At 41.2% G+C, this 20,803-nt stretch overlaps 1 protein-coding gene across 7 annotated transcripts in view; it reads right to left on the bottom strand.

The window, feature by feature from the left end:
- The window catches only part of KIAA0753, a 71,274-nt gene that overhangs the window by 32,097 nt on the left and 18,374 nt on the right, over window positions 1-20,803 (bottom strand). For all 7 annotated transcript variants that reach the window (XM_080680604.1, XM_080680603.1, XM_080680601.1 and 4 more), the window contains exons 4-7: window positions 16,568-16,674; window positions 15,426-15,488; window positions 14,797-15,012; window positions 11,268-11,478 (exon numbers count right to left, since the gene is read on the bottom strand). In XM_080680604.1, coding sequence (XP_080536730.1) covers window positions 11,268-11,478; window positions 14,797-15,012; window positions 15,426-15,488; window positions 16,568-16,674 — 597 coding nt within the window. The remainder of the gene's footprint in view (window positions 1-11,267; window positions 11,479-14,796; window positions 15,013-15,425; window positions 15,489-16,567; window positions 16,675-20,803) is intronic.

The following is a 20,803-nucleotide window of genomic DNA, read 5'->3' as shown; positions in this document are numbered from 1 at the left end:
ATCAGTCTGCAGACTGAAGGGTCCTGGGTTCAATTCCAGTCAAGGGCACATGCCTGGGTTGCGGGCTCGATCCCCAGTAGAGGGTGTGCAGGAGGCAGCTGATCAGTTATTCTCTCTCATCACTGATGTTTCTTTCTCCCTCTCCCTTCCTCTCTGAAATCAATAAAATACTTTTTAAAAAATTAAAGGTATTTTTAAAGGATGTGAAAAAAGAAGATATGAATAAAATATTTTCATGAGTGGAAAGAATACTGTAAAGATGTCAATTCTCCCCAAAGTAATCTATAATTTTCAATGAAAATTCAATTAAAATCCCTACTTTTTTTTTTTTTTTTTTTGGTGGGGATCTAACCAGGCTGACCCCAATATTCTTATGAAGAAGAAAACCCAAGATAGCCCAAATAATTGTGAAGCACAATAACAAAGTATAGAGTGGAGAAGGAGTGGGCGGCTTATTCCACCAGACATGCAGTGTTCATGATAAAGCTGTAATAATCAAGGCAGTGTGTGAGTGAAGCAGGAACAGGCAGAAACCAATGAGCAAAATGTCTATGACAAAGGCAACATGAACATCAGTGAGTATGAACTGTGTTCAACAGTGCTAAGGCTATCCATGTCCACAGGTAACAAAATGAAACAGGATCCTTGCCTCACAGTGAACAACACTTAAGTCCTAAATGGAACAAAGACCTAATGTAAAAGGAAAACTTTACAGCTTTGAGAAGAAAATATAGGAAGAATATGACTATGATATCAGTACAGAATAGGCTTTCTTAAACTCAAATATAATATTAAGATATTTAATTTAATTATACTAAGCTACAATTTCCTTTTGACAAAAACACATAATCTAGGTAGCAGATAAGTTAGAGTCTGGAAGTAGAGATCTGTAACGCAAATAATTAACATAGGATAAATATGCAGAATATATAAAGAACATCCACAAATCTGTAAGAAAAATAAGCAACCCTATAGAGAACTAGACTAAGGATAAAAACTAGCAATATAGAGAGAAAAGCTGAACTGTCAATAAAAACATGAAAATATGATGACTGAGAATCAGAGAAATCCAAACAATGAGGTACCATTTCACTCTCCAAGTGCCTAACTATGTGTCAGACACTGGGCTGATCATAAAGGACACAATGGCAAACAGACATGATACTTGTCCTGAAGGGAAAAGGCTGGCACAGGCAGATGCTACATTAGTTCCAACTGCCTGACAATGAAGAGAATATCACATTATAGGAATTAAATGTCTAATAATAATGCAGCAAATTCGTATTTGTTACATTCATGTTAGAGGTGGTACAATAAACTACTAAATAAATCAAATGAAAATCGAACTGACATATAACTTTCAAATCAGTAGAGAAACAATGAAACAAGAAAATCTTTATTAATGTAATCAATTACAACAAAGGGGGAAAAAAGCATTGATAAATAAAAAACATAAAATAAAAAAGAAGTTCAAATGCATCATTAGTCAGTAAATGTAAGTAGGTTAAATATAGAACTGTATTACAGGGTTTAAAACACCAAACTATTTACAAGCAACTTTTTTAAAATAAAACATCAAAGGAAGATAGAACATAAAGAAATGAAAAATGTTATTTTAAGTAAATGCCAAACAAGTCAGGTATATGAAACAAAACAGAACAGAATCCAAAGTGAATAACATTAAAGAAGACAAAGAGAAATATTTACTACTAATAATATACAAAATCCACCAAAAAGATTTAACAGCCAGGAACTCTTACACATCTAACAGCACAATTTCAAAATATACAAAACAAAAATGAATAAAAATATAAGAAATTAGGAAAGTTTCATGTATCAAAAGAGATTTTAACATACCTTTTATATCAGTCATTTACAAATCAGTAAATAAAACCAGAAAATTATACAAGAAAAAGAAATATAGATGGAAAAGAGGAAATAATCCAATAGTTTTGTTCATAGATTTATATGAATTCTTACATTGGAAAACACAAATAATCTACAGATAAGTTATTAAAAATAAATTAGCTAGCCTAGCAATATTGCTAGATACAAAAGCAATACACAAAATCAATTCTATGTCTATATATCAGCAATATACATTAGAAATTAAAATTTAAAAAAGACATCATCTACAAGCGAATTGAAAATAGCAATACCGGGAAATCTAATGAAATCTAAACAAAACCATACACACATACACACACACACACAGAGACACAGTATAAATTACTGAGAGCATTTAAAGACAATATAAATAAACTCTAGAGGCCCAGTGCATGGATTTGTGCACCGGTGGGGTCCCTCGGCCTGGCCTGCGGGGATCAGCCGAAACCAGCATGCCTACATCCCCTGAGGGATGTAGTAGTGCCAAAGTGGCAGGCAGCTGGGGAGGAGCCTGAGCCCAGGCTGGGTGCTGCACCATTCCCGCTCATCCCAGCCCCACTGCGCCTGTAGGCTCGTGCCCAGTCAATCCCAATGCTGGTCCCGATTCCGGTCCGGCCGGGGAAGGGGTGTGCAGGGGGAGTGTCCACAGGAGAGGCTCGCACCGCCACAGCTGCACTCGCCAGCCATGAGCCCGGCATCTGGCACCCGTTGATCAGCTGAGCGGCGCTCCCACTGTGGGAGCACACTGACCACCAGGGGGCAACTCCTGCATTGAGCATCTGCCCCCTGGTGGTCAGTGCACGTAATAGCTACTGGTCGACCGATTGAAAGGTAGACTGGTCGCTTAGGCTTTTATATATATAGACTAGAGGCCCGGTGCACGAAATTCGTGCACAGGGAGGGGGTGTCCCTCAGCCCAGCCTGCACCCTCTCCAATCTGGGAACCCTCGAGGGATGTCCGACTGCCCGTTTAGGCCGGATCGGGCCTAAACGGGCAGTTGGACATCCCTCTCACAATCCAGGACTGCTGGCTCCCAACTGCTCGCCTGCCTGCCTTCCTGATTGCCGCCAACCGCTTCTGCCTGCCAGCCTGATCACCCCCTAACCACTCCCCTGACAGCCTGATTGATGCCTAACTGCTCCCCTGACAGCCTGTTTTCCCCTAACTGCCCTCCCCTGCAGGCCTGGTCACTTCTAACTGCCCTCCCCTGCAGGCCTGGTCCCCCTCAACTGCTCTCCCCTGTAGGCCTGGGTCCCTCCCAACTGCCTTTCCCTGCAGGCCTGGTCGCCCCCAACTTCCCTCCTCTGCCGGCTTGGTCACCCCTAACTGCCCTCCCCTGCAGGCTTGATCGCCCCAACTGCCCTCCCTTGCAGGCCTGGTCCCTCCCCTGCTGGCCTGATCACCCACAACTGCCGTCCCTTCCAGGCCTGGTTCCTCCCAACTGTCCTCCCTTGCTGGCCATCTTGTGGTGGCCATCTTGTGTCCACATGGGGGCAGGATCTTTGACCACATGGGGGCAGCCATCTTGTGTGTTGGAGTGATGGTCAATCTGCATATTACTCTTTTATTAGATAGTATAGAGGCCTGGTGCACGGGTGGGGACCAGCTGGTTTGCCCTGAAGGGTGTCCCGCATCAGGGTGGGGGTTCCCTTGGGGTGTGGGGCGGCCTGGGCATTATGTGTGCCCAGGCCGCCTGGTGACCCAAGCTGAGGCCCTGGTATCTGGGATTTATTTATCTTCTACAACTGAAACTTTGTAGCCTGGAGTGGAGCCAAGCCTTCTACTCGCTCTGTGGTGGCAGCCATTTCTGTTGGGATTTATGTATCTTCTATAATTGAAACTTTGTAGCCTTAAGCGGAGGCCTGGGCCAGCCAGGGTGTGCAGAAAGCTTGGCTTCCTCCATCACCGGGGGCAACCCTAGCCTCCTGCTCTTTCCAGCTCTGTGGCTGCTGCCATTTCTGTTTGGGTTTATGTATCTTCTATCATTGAAACTTTGTAGCCTTGAGTGGAGGCCTAGGCCAGCAAGGGCAGGGGGAAAGCTTGGCTTCCTCCATTGCTGGGGAAACCCAAGCCTCCCTCCTGCTCTCTGTGGCTGCAGCCATCTTGGTTGGGTTTATTTGCATATTCGCTCCTGATTGGCTGGTGGGTGTGGCTGGTGGGTGTAGCGGAGTGATGGTTAATTTGCATATTATTCTTTTATTAGATAGGATGGAGGGATATACATTGTTTGTGGATTAGGAAATTCAATATTATAAAGATACCAATTCCTCATCAAAATTCCATTAGGTTGATTTTTATTATTGTTTTCAGAGGAACAGGAGGATTGGTGGAAATTGACAAGCTCTGATTCTATAATTTCTATGGAAATACTAAAGGTCAAGATTAGCCAAGACATTCTGGAAAAACAGATGGCAAAGCTATTCTACTGGATATCAAGACTTAGAATAATTAAGGTTGTACAGGAGCATAAGAACCAATATCAGATCAATGAAAGAGAACAAGGGGCCAAGAAACTGACCCACAAATATGCACAGTTATTTTCTGACAAAAGTGGCTTATATGCCCCTTCAGGGGTAAAAGTAATCCTTTAAACAAATAGTGCTAGCACAATTGGATATCCATTGGGAAGAAAGTGAAACTTTTTTCTAGGAAGTAACACAGAAAATGTCTTCTTGATTTGGCATAGAGAAAACCTTCTTAAACAGGATATAAAAAACAAAAATTCAAGAAAAGATTGCAACATTGGACTATAGTGAAATTAAGAATTCTGTTCATCAAAACACACCACTGCAAAATTTAAAAGCAAGCCATGTCTTACTTCTAAGAAGATATGTACAATACAGATAACTGAGAAAGGTTCCATATGCAGAACACCCCTACAAAGAATTAAAAATCATTAAAAAAGAAAGGAGAGAAAGGAGGGAAAAAAGAGAAAAAGAGGAAGTAAAAGAGAAGGAAAGGGAGGGAGGATTAGGCAAGAGACTTGAACTGGAATTTCACAAAATAAGGCATATAAATGGCCTATAAATATACAAGAAAGTACTCACACAATTACTCATCCAGAAAATGTAAATTAAAATCACAGTGACAGCCTTACATACCAATCAGGGTGCCTAAATTTTTAAAAACTAATAATAAGTGCTGACAAGACAGCAGACTAGAGTATAAAATGATGAAGCTACTTTGAAAAAAATCTTTATCTGCTGCAGTTGAATAAACATATAACCTATAATGTAACAATCATATTTAGAGGAATATACCCAAGAGAAATACATGTACACATGTACTAAGAGACAAGAACAATCACAGTAGTTTTCTTTATAATCGTCCAAATCTGGAAAAAACTCAATAATTAAAACAACAGCCTTGGTGTGCAGTGTGGCCTCTCCCTCATGCACCCAGACCCAGCAGAAGCAGCCACACTGTGGATCACTTTGTAGCTCTAAATAGGTAGCCCAGAGCTGGTCACAGGCAGTGTTCAATATTGATCTGCAGCAGAGTCTCTCCCAAGAGGCCCACATCAGACCACGTGAGATCATGACCCAATTACTGCCACAAGGGGACACCCAAAAGGAGATTTCAGCAGGTTCCAGACCCTGATGGGACAAATTCCATTTCATGGGGTCAGCCTCCCCATACAACAGCTTGTACACTGTCGTTGGGGTCAACCCTTATAGCAAGCCTGAAGGTCAGCCCCATTCACAGATAACTCAACAGCAGTCAAGACTGAATTACAACAGGAAGGCTCACATAACTCACACAGGGACATTCCTGGACCACCTAGCTCAGGTGATCAGGTTACACTGAGACCCACAGGATATCTAGTACGTAAGGCCACCATACCAAGACTGGGAGACACAGCAGATCTACCTTATATACAGAAACAAATACAGAGAGGAAGCCAAAATGGGGACACAAAGAAACATGCCCCAAATGAAAGAATAGGAAAAAAATCCCCAGAAAACAAACACTAAATGAAACAAAGGCAAGCAATCTACCAGATACAGAGTACAAAACAATGGCTATAAGGATGCTCAAGGAACTTAGGGAAAGAATAAACTCAGTGAGAATCTCAACAAAGAGATAGTAAGCATAAAAAGGGACACAGAACCATAAAAAAGAACCAGTCAGAAATGGAAGAATATACTGGAAGGAATAAATAGTAGGCTAGATGAAGCAGAGGATCAAATCAGCAAATTGGAAGACAAGGTAGCAGAAAACACCCAATCAGAGGAGCAAAAACAAACAAACAAACAAATAAATAAATTTTTAGAATGAGGACAGCCTAAGGGGCCTCTGGTACAACACCAAACGTAAAACATCCACATCCTAGGGTTACCAGAAGGAGGGGGAGAGAGAGAGAGAGAGAGAGAGAGAGAGAGAGAGAGAGAGAGAGAGAGAGAGAGAGAGGTAGATAGATAGATATCAAGGGATTAAGAACCTATGGGAAGAAATAATGACGGAACATTTCCTTAACCTGGTGAAAGAAAAAGACACACAAGTCCAGAAAGTACAGAGAATCCCAAAAAAGATGAATCCAAAGAGGCCCACACCAAGACACATCATAATTAAAATGCCAAAGGTTAAAGACAAAGAACAAATCTTAAAAGCAGCAAGAGAAAGACAGTTACTTACAAGGGAGCTCCCAGAAGACTGTCAGCTGATTTCTCAAAAAGAAATATTTCATGTCAGAAGGGACTGGCACAAAATATTCAGAGTGATAAAAAGCAAAGACATAAAACAAAGACTACTCTATCCAGCCAGGGTATCATTTATAATTGAAGAAATTAAGAGCTTCCCAGACAGGAAAAAACTGAAGAAATTCATTACCACCAAACCAGTATTACAATAATTGTTAAAGGAATTTCCTTAAGAAGAAGAAAGAAAAAAGAGGAACATAATTACAAATAATAAAATGGCAATAAATATGTACCTATCAATAATTACTTTAAATGTAAATGGATTAAATATCCCATTCAAAAGACACAGGGTAGCTGAATGGATAAGAAAACAAGACCCAAATATATGCTATCTATGAGAAACCCATGTCAGAATACGAGACACGCACAGACTGAAAGTAAAGAAATGGAAAAAGGTATTTCATGCAAATGGAAACAAAAAAATCTGAATAGCAAAACTTATATCAGACAAAACAGATTTTAAAACAAAGGGTATAAATGAGACAAAGAAGGATATTACATAATGATAAAGGGATCCATCTAACAAGAGGATATAAGCCTTGTAAACACTTAGGCACCTAACATAGGAGCACCTACATATATAAAGCAAATACTGATGAACATAAAGGGAGAGACTGACAGTAATATAGTCATAGTAGAGGATTTTAACAACACATTGACATCAGTAAATAGATCTTTCCAGACAAAATCAACAAGGAAAGAGTGAACTTAAATGACTCAGTAGACCATATGAATTTAATGGATATTTTCAGAGCATTTTACCCCAAAGCAGGAGAATATACATTCTTTTCAAGAGCATATGGAACATTTTCCAGGATATATATGTTAGGACATAAAACAAGTCTCAATAAATTTAAGAAGACTGAAATCATATCAAGCATCTTCTTCAAACACAAGGGTATCAGAGTAGAAACCAATTACAAGAAAAAACAACTTTAAAAACACAAACATACTGAGGCTAAATAACATGTTACTAAATAATGAATAGGTTAATAATGAGATCAAGGAAGATTCAAAAGATACCTAAGACAAATGAAAATGAAAACACAACAACCCAAATCTATCAGACACAGAGAAAGCAGTGCTGAGAGGGGAATTCACAGCAATACAGGTGTACTTCAAGAAACAAGGAAAACCTAAAATAAATCATCTAACCTTATACCTAAAGGAACTAGAAAAAGAATAGCTCAAAGTGAGTAGAAAGAAAGAAACACTAAAGATCATAGCAAAAAAATAAAATAGAGCCCAAAAATATCAATCTGAAAGATCAATAAAACCAAGAGCTATTTCTCTGAAAAGATAAACAAGATTGATAAACCTTTAACCAGACTCAAGAAAAATAGAGAGGACCCGAATAAGTAAAATTAGAAATAAAAGAGAAGTAATAACTGACACCACAAAAATACAAAGTATTGTAAGAAAATACAATGAATAACCTACATGCCAACGAACTGTACAATATGGAAGAAATGGATAAATTCGTAGAAACATACAATCTTTCAAAACTGAATCAAGAAGATCAGAAAATTTGAACAGACCAATTACAACCAACAAAATCAAAGCAGGAATCAAAAATCTGCCAACAAACAAGTCTTAGACCATAGCTTCAAATGGGGGATTTTACCAATTATTCAAAGAACTAACACCTATCCTTTCTCAAACTATTCCAAAAAATTCAAGAGAAGGGAAGACTCCCAGTGTGGAGGTTCATCAAAAAATTAAAAATGAAACTGCTTTATGACCCAGCAATTCCTCTTCTAGGTTTATTCCCAAAGAAATCCAAAACACTAATTCAAAAGAATATATGCACCCCCGTGTTCACTGTAGTGTCATTAACAATAGCCTTGATATGAAAGCAACCCAAGTGCCCATCAGTAAATGGGTGGGTAAAAAGGGGAGGTACATATCTACAATGGAATATTACTTGGCCATAAAAAAGAATAAAATCTTCAGGTCAGTCAGAGAAAGACAAATACCATATGATTTCACTTATAAGTGAAATCTAGAGAACAAAATAAATGGACAAACTAAATTGAAACAGACTCATAGATACAGACAATAGACTGATGGTTGCCAGAAGAGAGGGAGTTGGGGGACTGAGTGAAAAGGAGTAGAGACAAAACAGCCAAGGGGATGTAAAGTACAGCATAGAGAATATTGTCAGTAATATTTTAATAATTATGTATGATGCCAGGTGGGTACTGGAAATATCAGAGGGACATTCTGTAAAGTATATGGTTATCTAACCACTATGCTATACACCCAAAGCAAATACAAAATAATATCGAATGTAAACTGTAATTTAAAAATAAAATTTTAAAAAGCACCAAAATAGAATCTTAAGGAAAAAAGTACAGAGAACAATGATGTTCATTCAAGTGCTAAAATAATTTTTATCCATTAATCTCTAACATAGTACTATAAACATTAATCAATTATGCAAGTACAGTACAATGCAATTCTGATTTTTTAAAATTTGTGTTGATGATTATAGTAAATTATCAATAATATTCAATAGACTATATATATAAACAGATACATGCTAAAATTAAACATAGTTTACAAAGTAAAAAGAAGGAGAAGCATTCCCATTAAATCTGGGAGGCAAAATAATGTCTGCCATTAGAACCATTACTAAATTAAAATCCACTCAAAGCAGAAAGAGAAAGAAGGAAAGGTATAAAAATTGTAAAGAGAAAGGCAAAACTTTACTTATTTGCAGGTGATCTCATCTATCTGGAAAAATACAAAAGAATTAACTAACAAAATCTCATATTTCATTAAACCTAAAACACTGAGTATAAACATCATTATTTTATGCACAATAGCAAATTCTAAAATACTGCCAATTAATTATGATATCACCAATTTAAGAATGTATCCCAATTTCAGAAATGTTCAAATGTATACCTTTTCATAGCAAATTAAAGATTTCAGTCAAGTGCCAGACATAAGAGCAATGTGCACATTCAACAGCTCTCCTATAAGGAGCAATAACCAATTTCAAAATTAATAAAAAAGAAGGTCTTATTCACAAGAGTAATAATAACTAGAAATAAACCTAACAAGGAATTTAGACATGTGTATGTATTCCTATGTCAGGAATTCTTGTATGCAGAAAATTGTAAAATTCAACTAAAGAGATGGAAAAAGAACATGGATAAAATGATGGGCCAACTTCATGTACTAAAGATGCCATTTGTCCCCTAAATAATCTATGAACTCAATGTAATACCAATCCAGATCCTGACAGCATTTTTCATGGAACTTGACAAGCTCATTTTAAATTCCTCTGAAGATAAGCAATCACCATCAGCAAAATTTTAAAAAGAAGAACAAAGAAGAAAAAGTTGCCTCATGAAATATTAAAATTTTCTGTACCAGAAAAGATATCATAAGCAAATTGCAAAAGCAAGTAACTAAGAGAAAATATCTGTAATATATGTATACCATAAAAGGACTAAGATCCTGATTATATAAAGAATTTCTATACATCCATAAGCAAAAGACATAGACCCCAGCAGGAAGATGGCAAAGGATACGAACAGACAAATCACAGAAGAGGAAATAGACATGGCTAAGGAACACATGAAAGAAACAATAATCTTCCTCACTAGGAATCAGGGAGATACGATAAGATACCATTTTCCACTGAGAGACTGGGAAAAAATTTCATTTCATTATATAAAGTACTTAGCGAGGACATAGGGAAATATATACTGATGATCACTGCTAGTCAAAACATAATTGTATGCCCACTTTCAAGGACAAGTTGCCAGTATATGTCTAATAGTGCACACCACATAAGCTAGCAATTCCACTTCCTAGGAGTTTACTACTATACTAGAGGCCTGGTGCATGGGTTTGTGCACCGGTGGGGTCCCTCAATGAGTCTGCGGGGATCGGGCCGAAACCAGATCGCTCCTCCCTGCCGCTCCTTTTCATCCCAGCCCCGCTGCCACCACCACTCAGTAGGCTTGCTGCCTGCTGCTCCTGCTCATCCCAGCCCCGCTGCACCTGCTGCCACCGCCACTTGGTAGGCTCACTGCCACTCTGCTGCGGTCTCCGGGCTGCAGCAGCCAGCCGTGAGCCCTGCGTCTGGCGCCTGTCAGTCAACTGAGCAGCGCTCCCGCTGTGGGAGCACACTAATAACCAGGGGCAGCTCCTGCATTGAACATCTGCCCCCTGGTGGTCAGTGTGCATCATAGTGACTGGTCAACCGGTCATTTGGTTGTTCAGTCATTTGGTCGCTTCACTTAGGCTTTTATATATATAGATAAAGAGACATACTTATATGTATATAAAAAGATACATATATATCCAATGTAAGATATACACATGCACATTGGATATATATGTATCTTATCTATCTATCTATCTATCTATCTATCTATCTATCTATCTATCTATCTACCATTAAAATTAAAATTTAAAGTAGGGCTCTAACTTCCAGCTCTGTGGAAATTTACTTTGGGTAGCCCAAATGCTATATGTAGGAAAAGGAAATTCTACTTTTCCATGGTCCCTATGGAAGAATATTCCAGTCTCCAGCCTAGTTCAAGTATACCTATTGAGGACTAGGTTTTAAATCTTAACTTTTCCCTCAGTGTAGCAAATGTTACAGTCCAGACAATTCCAAAGAATAAAATGCCTTGCAATGAACACTTTAGGACACATACCAGCAAGAACCTTCTTTGCCACTGAAGGTTGTCTTGTTTCCTTTGGAAATATCTTCTTTGTTACAAAGGGTCTCCTCTCACTCTTTGGCAATGTACTTTGCCATCTCTCTAAGGACCGTGGACTATCAACAGGAAATCTGCTGCTAATTTCAGTAAAATTTTTCTTCACCTTTTTTGGTGACAGTTTCTTTTCCAGGAGGGATTCCAAAGCCTGCCATGAAACAGTCAATTATTCTCTTAGTTTATCTTTTAGTGATTAAAAAGTCTGACTTTTAACCACAAGACTGAAAATGAAGACTCCAGAGAAATGTGTTATCAACGGCTATTTCTAATAATTAAGAAAATACTGTTCAACTTAATTTTAAAACTTTAATATTTAGGACATCAAGTTAATAAAAGGAATTCCGCTTTTACATATGAAGCTCACTAAAACCATAGCAAAAAAATAGAAAATATGAATACATTTTTTTGTTGTTAATCCTCACCTGATGATATTTTTCCCACTGATTTTTAGAGAGAGTGAAAGGGAGGGAAGAAGGGAGGAAAGAGGAGACAAAGAGTGAGAGAGACACATCGATTGGTTGCCTCCCATACGCAACCCGACCAAGGAGGGGTTCGAACCTGCAACCCAGGTATCTGCCCTTAACCAGGAATCGAACCTGTGACCCTTTAGTGTGCAGGTCAATACTCTAACCACTGAGCAACTGGCCAGGGCAAAATACGAATACTTTTAAAGGCATCTAAGTCCTAAAATTAAGGATCACCATTTTAAATACTAACCATAGTTTTCAGAATATAAACCTACATGCTTTTAAAGCATTTTAATTCTCAATGAAAAAACTTATAAACTCAAATAATTTTAAGTGGGCAAACACTTAATATACGTTTTCATGAACTAAAGGAAACTCTGTGTGTCCAGTGGCTCTGGTCACTTATTACCACAACGGTAGGGCTGTGCCCCCTTTCTAAAGGAGGCACCTCCTCTAACAAAGTACCCACTCACGCATGACCAGGCAGTAAGGGCTTCGTGTCCATCTGGCCAATACAAATTAAAGACAACTGAAGTAGCCAGGGAGGTTTAATTCAGATGACAGTAAGGCAATGAAAAGATAAGCTGTGGGATGGTACAATACATCAACAAGAATAAACTGCTTGCACTATGGAATACTTTCAAACATAGGGGAGATAAACATTGTGTTTAAGAAACATTATGTTAAGCACTCTTGCTCAAAATTTGGGAAAGTGACTAGATAATCTCTTGAGATCTTTTCTAGGGTTATAAATATCCTCTAAATGAAATAATTTTGACCAATAAATGTTTCTTATGGGTAAGTCTAAAAAACATCACATGATTTGATATATTGTCTAGAGGTCTGCACTGGACAATAACCTTCTTGATAGAGAGTTCTAACTACCCAAACATAACCAATGCATTCACGAACATATGCTGGATAATGGACTTGTAAAGGTAGAAGGAGCCTTAAAGACTGCCACGGGCTAGTTAATGGTAAAATTGGTGTGCCACTTAGTCCACGATTCTCCCCACTACAGCACCTTTCCTCTACAGCCCACAGCTTGCTGTGTCACACTGAGAGACAGGTCATCTTTTTATTTGTAGATAAAAACATGTGGTGTAGTGGAAATAACAGTGGCCTGAAATCAGAAGATAGGAATTTGATTCCCAGCTCTCAAGGGAAGAAATTGTGTCATCTATCTAACCTTAGCTTTTTAAAAAATTTTATCTGTAAAATAAGACATACTGCAAATTGCAGCACTCTGAACTTAGGAGAACTATCAAGATTTAAGGCCATGTTGTCCTTGTAGTCTGTCACAGTAAGAAGAAAGAACACTTCATTCCTTACTAGTACTTGCCAACTGTGATTTCCCGAAGTTTCTAGCCATATCACAAGACTTGAGGCTCTGCTTCCATATATCTTAAAATGTCTTTTTTCACAAATCTCTCTAGGTTACATGCTAATATTCTAACTAAAGCACCAATTTAAGATTGTTTTACTGTTTTCATTTTCTTTGCTAAAAATTCTTTATTCAATGGCACAGCCAGGAAATGGAATATTCTTTTTAATTAATGGATCTGGTTAAGAGTTGTTGTATGTTCTAGATTCAATTCACCAATTCTCAAAGACTTGAAATACAATTATTATAGACTAAACGAGTAGTCACCAACCAGTGGTCTGTGAGGTCTGAAAGGTCAGTGGCCACTGGACTACACTACCTATCTAATAAAAGAGTAATATGAAAATTGACCATCACTCCAACACACAAGATGGCTGCCCCCATGTGGACACAAGATGGCCACCACAAGATGGCCAGCAGGGGAGGGTAGTTGGGAGGGACCAGGCCTGCAAGGGAGGGCAGTTAGGGGTGATCAGGCCAGCAGAGGAGGGAAGTTGGGGGAGACTGGGCCTGCAGGGAAGGGCAGTTGGGTGGGGGGGGGACTCAGGCCTGCAAGGGAGAGCAGTTGGGGGGGACCAGGCCTGCAGGGGAGAGCAGTTTGGGGGGGGGCAGGCCTGCAGGGGAGGGCAGTGAGGGGTGACCAGGCCTACAGGGGAGGGCAGTTAGGGGAAAACAGGCTGGCAGGAGAGCAGTTAGGCATCAATCAGGCTGGCAGGAGAGTGGTTAGGGGGTGGTCAGGATGGCAGGCAGAAGCGGTTAGGGGCAATCAGGAAGGCAGGCAGGCGAGCAGTTGGGAGCCAGCAGTCCTGGATTGTGAGAGGGATGTCCAACTGCCCGTTTAGGCCCGATCCGGCCTAAACGGGCAGTCGGACATCCCTTGAGGGGTCCCAGATTGGAGAGGGTGCAGGCTGAGCTGAGGGACACACACCCCCGTGCACGAATTTCATGCACCGGGCCTCTAGTAAAAACAATAAAATAAAAATGAAGTCCAGCCTGGCTGGTTTGACTCAATGGATAGAGTGTCAGCCTGCGGACTGACGGGTCCTGGGTTCGATTCTGGTCAAGGGCACATGCTTAGGTTGCAGGCTCAATCCCCAGTAGGGATGTGCAGGAGGCAGCCAATCAATGACTCGCTCTTATCATTGATGTTTCTATCTCTCTCTCCCTCTCCCTTCCTCCCTGAAATCAATAAAAATATATTTAAAAAAGAAAAGAAAAAGTTTCTAACTATTTCTAGTTTTTTTAAAAAATGAAGTCCTTTTACTGCCCTCAGTAAAACTTTAATTTACTAGCTGTAGCAGCTTTGTCTGGTATTCTCCATAAACCTCAATGAAACTTGGAGATGGTAAACATTATTTCCCTGCTTAGAAAAAAAACATACTTTTGCATCATCTCATACACCAAAAGGTTGTGGGTTGGGTTCGATTCCCAGTCAGAGCACACATGGGAGGTAACCTATGGCTGTTTCTTTCTCACATAGATGTTTCTCTCCCTCTCTCTCTCTCTTTCTATCCTCCTTTCCCCCTTCCTCTCTATAAAAACATATCCTGGGGTGAAGATTAAAAAACAAACCAAGAAACAATGCATTTTTAACAACAATAAGTCAATTTCATACCTCAATTTGTTGCAGGATATCTATCACCACATCAGAAACAGAAGAATCAGCATCCATCTTGGCAGAACAGAGTGAAAGCTGGCGGATAAGACTGCCCAGTTCCCTATACTGAGCAGGAACTGGGTGCTCCCCTCTGTCAGTAAACTGAGTGACAAACATCTGTAAGGCCCGAATGGCTCCTCGATAGGCAGATGCCAGCCTGGACATTGCCCATGACTGGCAATAAGTGAAATATGAGAAGTTATTTCCATATTCAGAACTTCCTGACATTAACCCCACCCTTAAGAATATTTACAGTCTATCTTCTTTCTATATCGAACTATTTCTAAGGTGAAGACCTTTTCATAGTAAAGAGAATTGTAAAGTTTAAAGATTTCTAATGACAAAATCAATTTCTTCCTATTTTTCGTTTCTTACACCAGTAGCAACAACAACAATCTATTTTCAAAAACTGTTCCTTGGAAGACAACCACAAATTCAGAATATTTAAGGTGCTAATGCCCTCACTAACAGGTTTCTATAAGCACTGAAAATGGTATTAGCGCAGAGAACACACATGATACTAAAAAAAACATTAGAAATCCAACTTAGAAATAATAAGTATCAATCATAATTAAATTGCATCATACCTTCTTAGTGTGTTTAATATTATGTGGACTCAATTTATCCAATTCTTCCTGGATTTCTCTAACCTGTTTTGTAAAGGGGGGAAAAATGAAAACTTTGTACCTTTCCACTGATCTTTTTTTATATAAAAGGAAACAGCTTGTCTTGTCCAAATATAACCATTATTATTTCAAGTCACCTGAAAATGAGACAAGGCTCTTCATTTATGTACCCCCAAAATAGATAATTGGTTTTCCATCCCTTGGTCCCCAGTGTAAAAGTAACTAAACATGAAGGAGGGAAGGTGCAGGTGACTCTGAAAGGTAGGAGGCCAGGTCACAGTCTTCAGTGGGTCCTCTGTTACAGAGCCATGGGAGTCTTTACAGCAGAGGTCTGACAGGGTAGCATTTATGTTTTAAAACAATCTCTGTGGTACCAATATAGAGTAAGGACCAAAATAGAACCCAAAAAGAATACAGAACAAAATCTAACTCACACATTTTTCTTTTAAATAAAAAGGTCCAGGTTTTGGTTCAAGCAATAAGGCCAACATGTGACTTAAGTGACCAGAAATGAATTAAAGACTTATTAATCAGTAAGGCCTTAAAGTTAAAACACACATTTTAAAAAACCTACCCATAAACAATATAAATGCCCATTTATCAGCCGTTAAATGTGTCCTGAAAGATACTTAACATGGTCTTCATTCTTTACTACTCAATAAAGATGATTAAATTATTTACTATTTACTAAGCTTCTAGTATATAATAAACATGAGACGGATAGGATTAGGATTCATAACTAAAATCAAAGGGTTTTAGGGTGACTAATCCCCTTGACTTCATCATGTATGTGTTGTACAAGCATTTTTTTTTCTGGGGAAAAGAACCATAGCTTTTAGTAGATTCTCAAGAGTCTATGACACCAAAAAGTCAAAGACCATTATTTAAGGAGTTTGGCTATATACACATAATACACAAATGTACATAAAGGCAGATGGCAAAAAGAAAATGAGTTATTTGTCCATGTGTTCAGGAAATTTAGCCTCACAAACACGTCAGAATTCATGGAGGATACTGAGGTGCTAATATTCCTGAGACAAAAGGAAAACAAACTCTCTGATAAGATAACACACGCTGAAGGTCCCCCACCTCCCTGCCTTTACCTGCTGCTGGAGGACGTAGAGCGTCCGGGCAGAGCGAACAGCTTGTTCCTGCCTCCTGACCCGGATTCGCCGTTCTTCATCTGGATCCAAGGCTTCTTCCATTTTATCTGAAAATATCCGCCCCCCCGCCCCCAAAGTGGATTATAAACCAAACATAAAAACTTAAAAAAATTTTCAATTACTCAGAGATAATGAAGTTGAAGATCTCTATTTTAAGAAGAAAAATGAAGCTGTAGTAACAACAAATGTTATTTTTCATCAGCCAAAAAATCAGGAATAAGGGGGCCTATGTACCGACAGAGATGGAAGGGCCATGATGACATTACCAAGGTCAAGCTCCCTTCCAAGCAGGGATTCCCTGAACCAAACTCCACTGGACAGCTCACTCCACTGTAAGGTACCTTTTACTATTTTAAAATTCTCTATATTGAGCCAAAATCTATAATGCTTTCTACTTTTTCAAAAACCCTTGACTGGCCCATTTTTATGTTTTCCAAGATTTCTTCCTTTCTCCAACATATGAAGATTACATGACTGTCCGAAGCCTTCACATATTTATTAGGAAGCACAGCCTCGCACACACTGTGTTCCACACTTTCAAAAGGTTAGTTCAAAGGAAGTGTTTCTGGAAGACTAACTAAGGGATGTGCAACTCATCCACTCCTTCCCAGTCAACTGTTTTCAAATATGTCTACAACACAAATTCTTATGCAAAATTCCATTAAACCATCAGACAGAAGCAGTGCTCCGTAAGTATATTTTATCAATTCAAATTTTTCATATTTACTCATTAAAATCTAGTGAAAGTACTTTTGAAGAAATCGAACATTTGAAATCAAGGAGTTGTAGATACAGATACAGTCTCTGCACTTACAAGCCAAAATGTTTCTCTCTTGTTGGGCTGCACAGTGTGGAGAAACTCTGGGTTTATATACTTATACTAGAGGCCCGGTGCATGGATTCGTGCACACTGAAAGGAAATTAATAAGAAGGTGGCCGGCGGGGCGGGACTGGGTGAGATGGGCCGGACATGCCCTGGAGCAAACCTCCCACGGTCCCTCCCCAGCCAGCCACACCTGGGGCGGCATCTGTGGAGTGAGCAGGGTCCCTCTGGCAGGTGGGGTCCCTCAGCCTGGCCTGCAGGGATCAGGCTGAAACCGTTAGTCTGACATCCCCCAAGGGGTCCTGGAGTGCAATAGGGCACTCTGCAAAGTTGCTGTAACTCGGCAGTTCCTGCATTGAGCATCTGCCCCCTGGTGGTCAGTGTGCGTCATAGTTGGCCGGTTGGCCCATCACTTAGGCTTTTATATATATAGATGTCAATGGTAACTGGCTCGCACAGTTTTTAACTGTTTCTCTTACAGATGATTCTCTTTTTTTTCTTGAATTTATTTGGGTGATATCCTATATAACAGGCTAATATGCAAATCGACTGAACAGCAGAACGACCGGTCGCTATGACATGCACTGACCACCAGGGGTCAGATGCTCAATGCAGGAGCTGTCCCCTGGTGGTCAGTGTGCTCCCACAGGGGGAGCGCTGCTCAGCCAGAAGCCGGGCTCATGGCTGGCTAGCGCAGCAGTGGTGGTGGGAGCCTCTCCCATCTCCACGGCAGCACTAAGGATGTCTGACTGATGGCTTAGGCCCACTCCCCTGAGGGCTCCTGGACTGTGAGAGGGTGCAGTCTGGGCTGAGAGACCCCCCCGATCCGAGTGCACAAATTTTGTGTACCGGGCCTCTAGTCTATATATATAAAACCCTAATATGCAAATAGACCGAACGGCAGAACAACCAACAACCAATCAATTGCTATGATGTGCACTGACCGCCAGGGAGCGCGCACGGAACATGGTGGGCATCGGCCACAGCAGGAGGGTAGAGCTGATGAGTGGGGGCGCCAGACCAAGGTGGGGTGCCAGTCACTGTCATTGGGGCAAGCCTCTGGTCGTTACTAAAAATTCTTTGCTCCCACGTACCGTGGTCCCACCGGGCGCCCACACCTGCTGCCAGTGACGGCCCCAGTCAAACCCGCTACCGGAGCCACTGCTTGCACCCACTGCCAGTGCCAGCCCCACTCACTGCTGGCACCGGCCCCAATCACTCTGCACCGTCAGCGAGTGCGAGCGGAGCCGGTGCCATCAGTGTGGGGGAGCAGCGGTGGCAGGAGTGGGGCTGCCAGCAGACAGGGGACCAGGGAACACGGTGGGAGGGGCCAGGTGGAGGCGCAGAGGATGGGCCAAGACCCGTCCCATGCCCACCACAGCCTCGCGGCCCACAGTTCCTTTCAAGGTGCACCAATTCGTGTACTGGGCCCCTAGTTGGTTGGTAAAATTGTACAATTCTATAATACATCATCTATATATTGCAGTGTGCGCTCACCATCTCAAGTCAAGTCTCCTTCCATCACCATTTTTTTTTTTTAAATATGTTTTTATTTATTTTAGAGAGCGAGAGAGAGAAGTGGGAAGAGGGAGGGAAAAAGAAACATCAATGTGAGAGAGAAACATCGATTAGTTGCCTCCCGCATGCACACCACCAGGACCGAACCAATAACCTGCCTGGGAGTCAAACCAACAACCTTTCAGTGCATGGGAGGACACTCAACCAACTGAGCCACACTGGCCAGGGCTCCTTCCATCACCATGGATCCCCCTCTACCCTCTTCTACCTCCACCCTTGAAGACCATGTTGATGCAACCAGTCTGCAGAGTAGCACTTGGGAAGCACCAATTGGGCATTTCAGGGCTACTGGAAGAGTGGGCTGCAGACAGGGGCTGTCACAAACTATTACCAGTCCACGATAAACTAACTAGAGAAGTCGAAAGTATGCATTTACAGGTTTTTATAACAATACTAGTGGCGCGGTGCACAAAATTCATGCACGGAAGGGGGGTTCCCTCAGCCCAGCCTGCACCCTCTCCAACTGGACATCTCTCTCTCACAATCTGGGACCGCTGGCTCCTAACCGCTCACCTGCCTGCCTGCCTGATTGCCCCTAACTGCCCTCCCTTGCCGGCCTGATCTTGCCCCCAACTACCCTCCCCTGCTGGCCTGATCTTGCCCCCAACAGCCCTCCACTGCTGGCCTGATCTTGCCCACAACTACCCTCCCCTGCTGGCCTGGTTGCCCCAACTGTCCTCCCCCGCTGGCCTGATCTTGCCCCCAACTGCCCTCCCCTGCAGGCCAATTTGGTTCTGATTGGTTGGTTTCTATGCCAGTCAGCATCAAAAGCTCCACCTCCTAGGCAGCCACTGGCTCCTCACAGTTCACCCAGATTTGGTTCTGACTGGTTGCTTTCTATGCCAGTCAGCGTCAAAAGCTCCGCCTCCTAGGCAGCCATTGGCTTCTCACAGTTCACCGAGATTTGGTTCTGATTGGTCAATTTCTATGCCAGTCAGCATCAAAAGCTCCACCTCCTAAGCAGCCACTGGCTCCTCACAGTTCACCCAGATTTGGTTCTGATTAGTCAGTTTCTATGCCAGTCAGCGTCAAAAGCTCCGCCTCCTAGGCAGCCATTGGCTCCTCACAGTTTACCCAGATTTGGTTCTGATTGGTTGGTTTCTATGCCAGTCAGCATCTCTGGGCCTGATCAGAGAGAGAGAGGCAACGCTGATCAACAGCTGCCACGGAGGCTGTGGATCAGACCCTGTCTCTCTCTCCAGGCCTGAACCGCAGCCTCCTTGGCAGTCAGTGCTGGGTCACTGTGCCCACACCAGTGGCTGTCAGTGCTGGGTCGCCACGGCAACCCAGCACTGACTGCAGGACTGACTTCCAGTGTTCAGTCAAGCCTTCAGTCAGTCATTACGGACCCTGTGTTTTTATATATTAGGATGCTATTGTCATGATTATTATTCAAGTTTATAAATTACTACCTGAGATAAATTGACATTTTTAACTTTAAAAAAACATACACAAAAAAACCCTACTCCCGTCCTTTCCCACTATGAGTTTGAGAACCTCTGCTCTAAAGGTCCCCCTGTATTAAGCCACATCATCAGAGCAGTGGGCCCTGTGACTTTTCTTGCCTGGGCACATGGCTTCTACCAAAGTACACCATAGGGTCATGCCACAGACTGACACTGAGGAAATGTTATAAGAAATGAATCCTAACACTCTCATTATCTTGACGTAGGAATGTTTTTAATTGTTCAGTATATCACAACATATCCTTTATGAAGGCCCACAGGACAATTCTTTTCTGCCCTCAATATGTGCAATAGTTATTTTCCTTACAT

Source organism: Plecotus auritus, assembly GCF_963455305.1.
Source record: "Plecotus auritus genome assembly, chromosome: 7".
Taxonomy (NCBI): Eukaryota; Metazoa; Chordata; class Mammalia; order Chiroptera; family Vespertilionidae; genus Plecotus; species Plecotus auritus.
The sequence above is the reverse complement of the archived record's forward strand: the minus strand, read 5'-3'. Positions and strand labels throughout refer to the sequence as shown.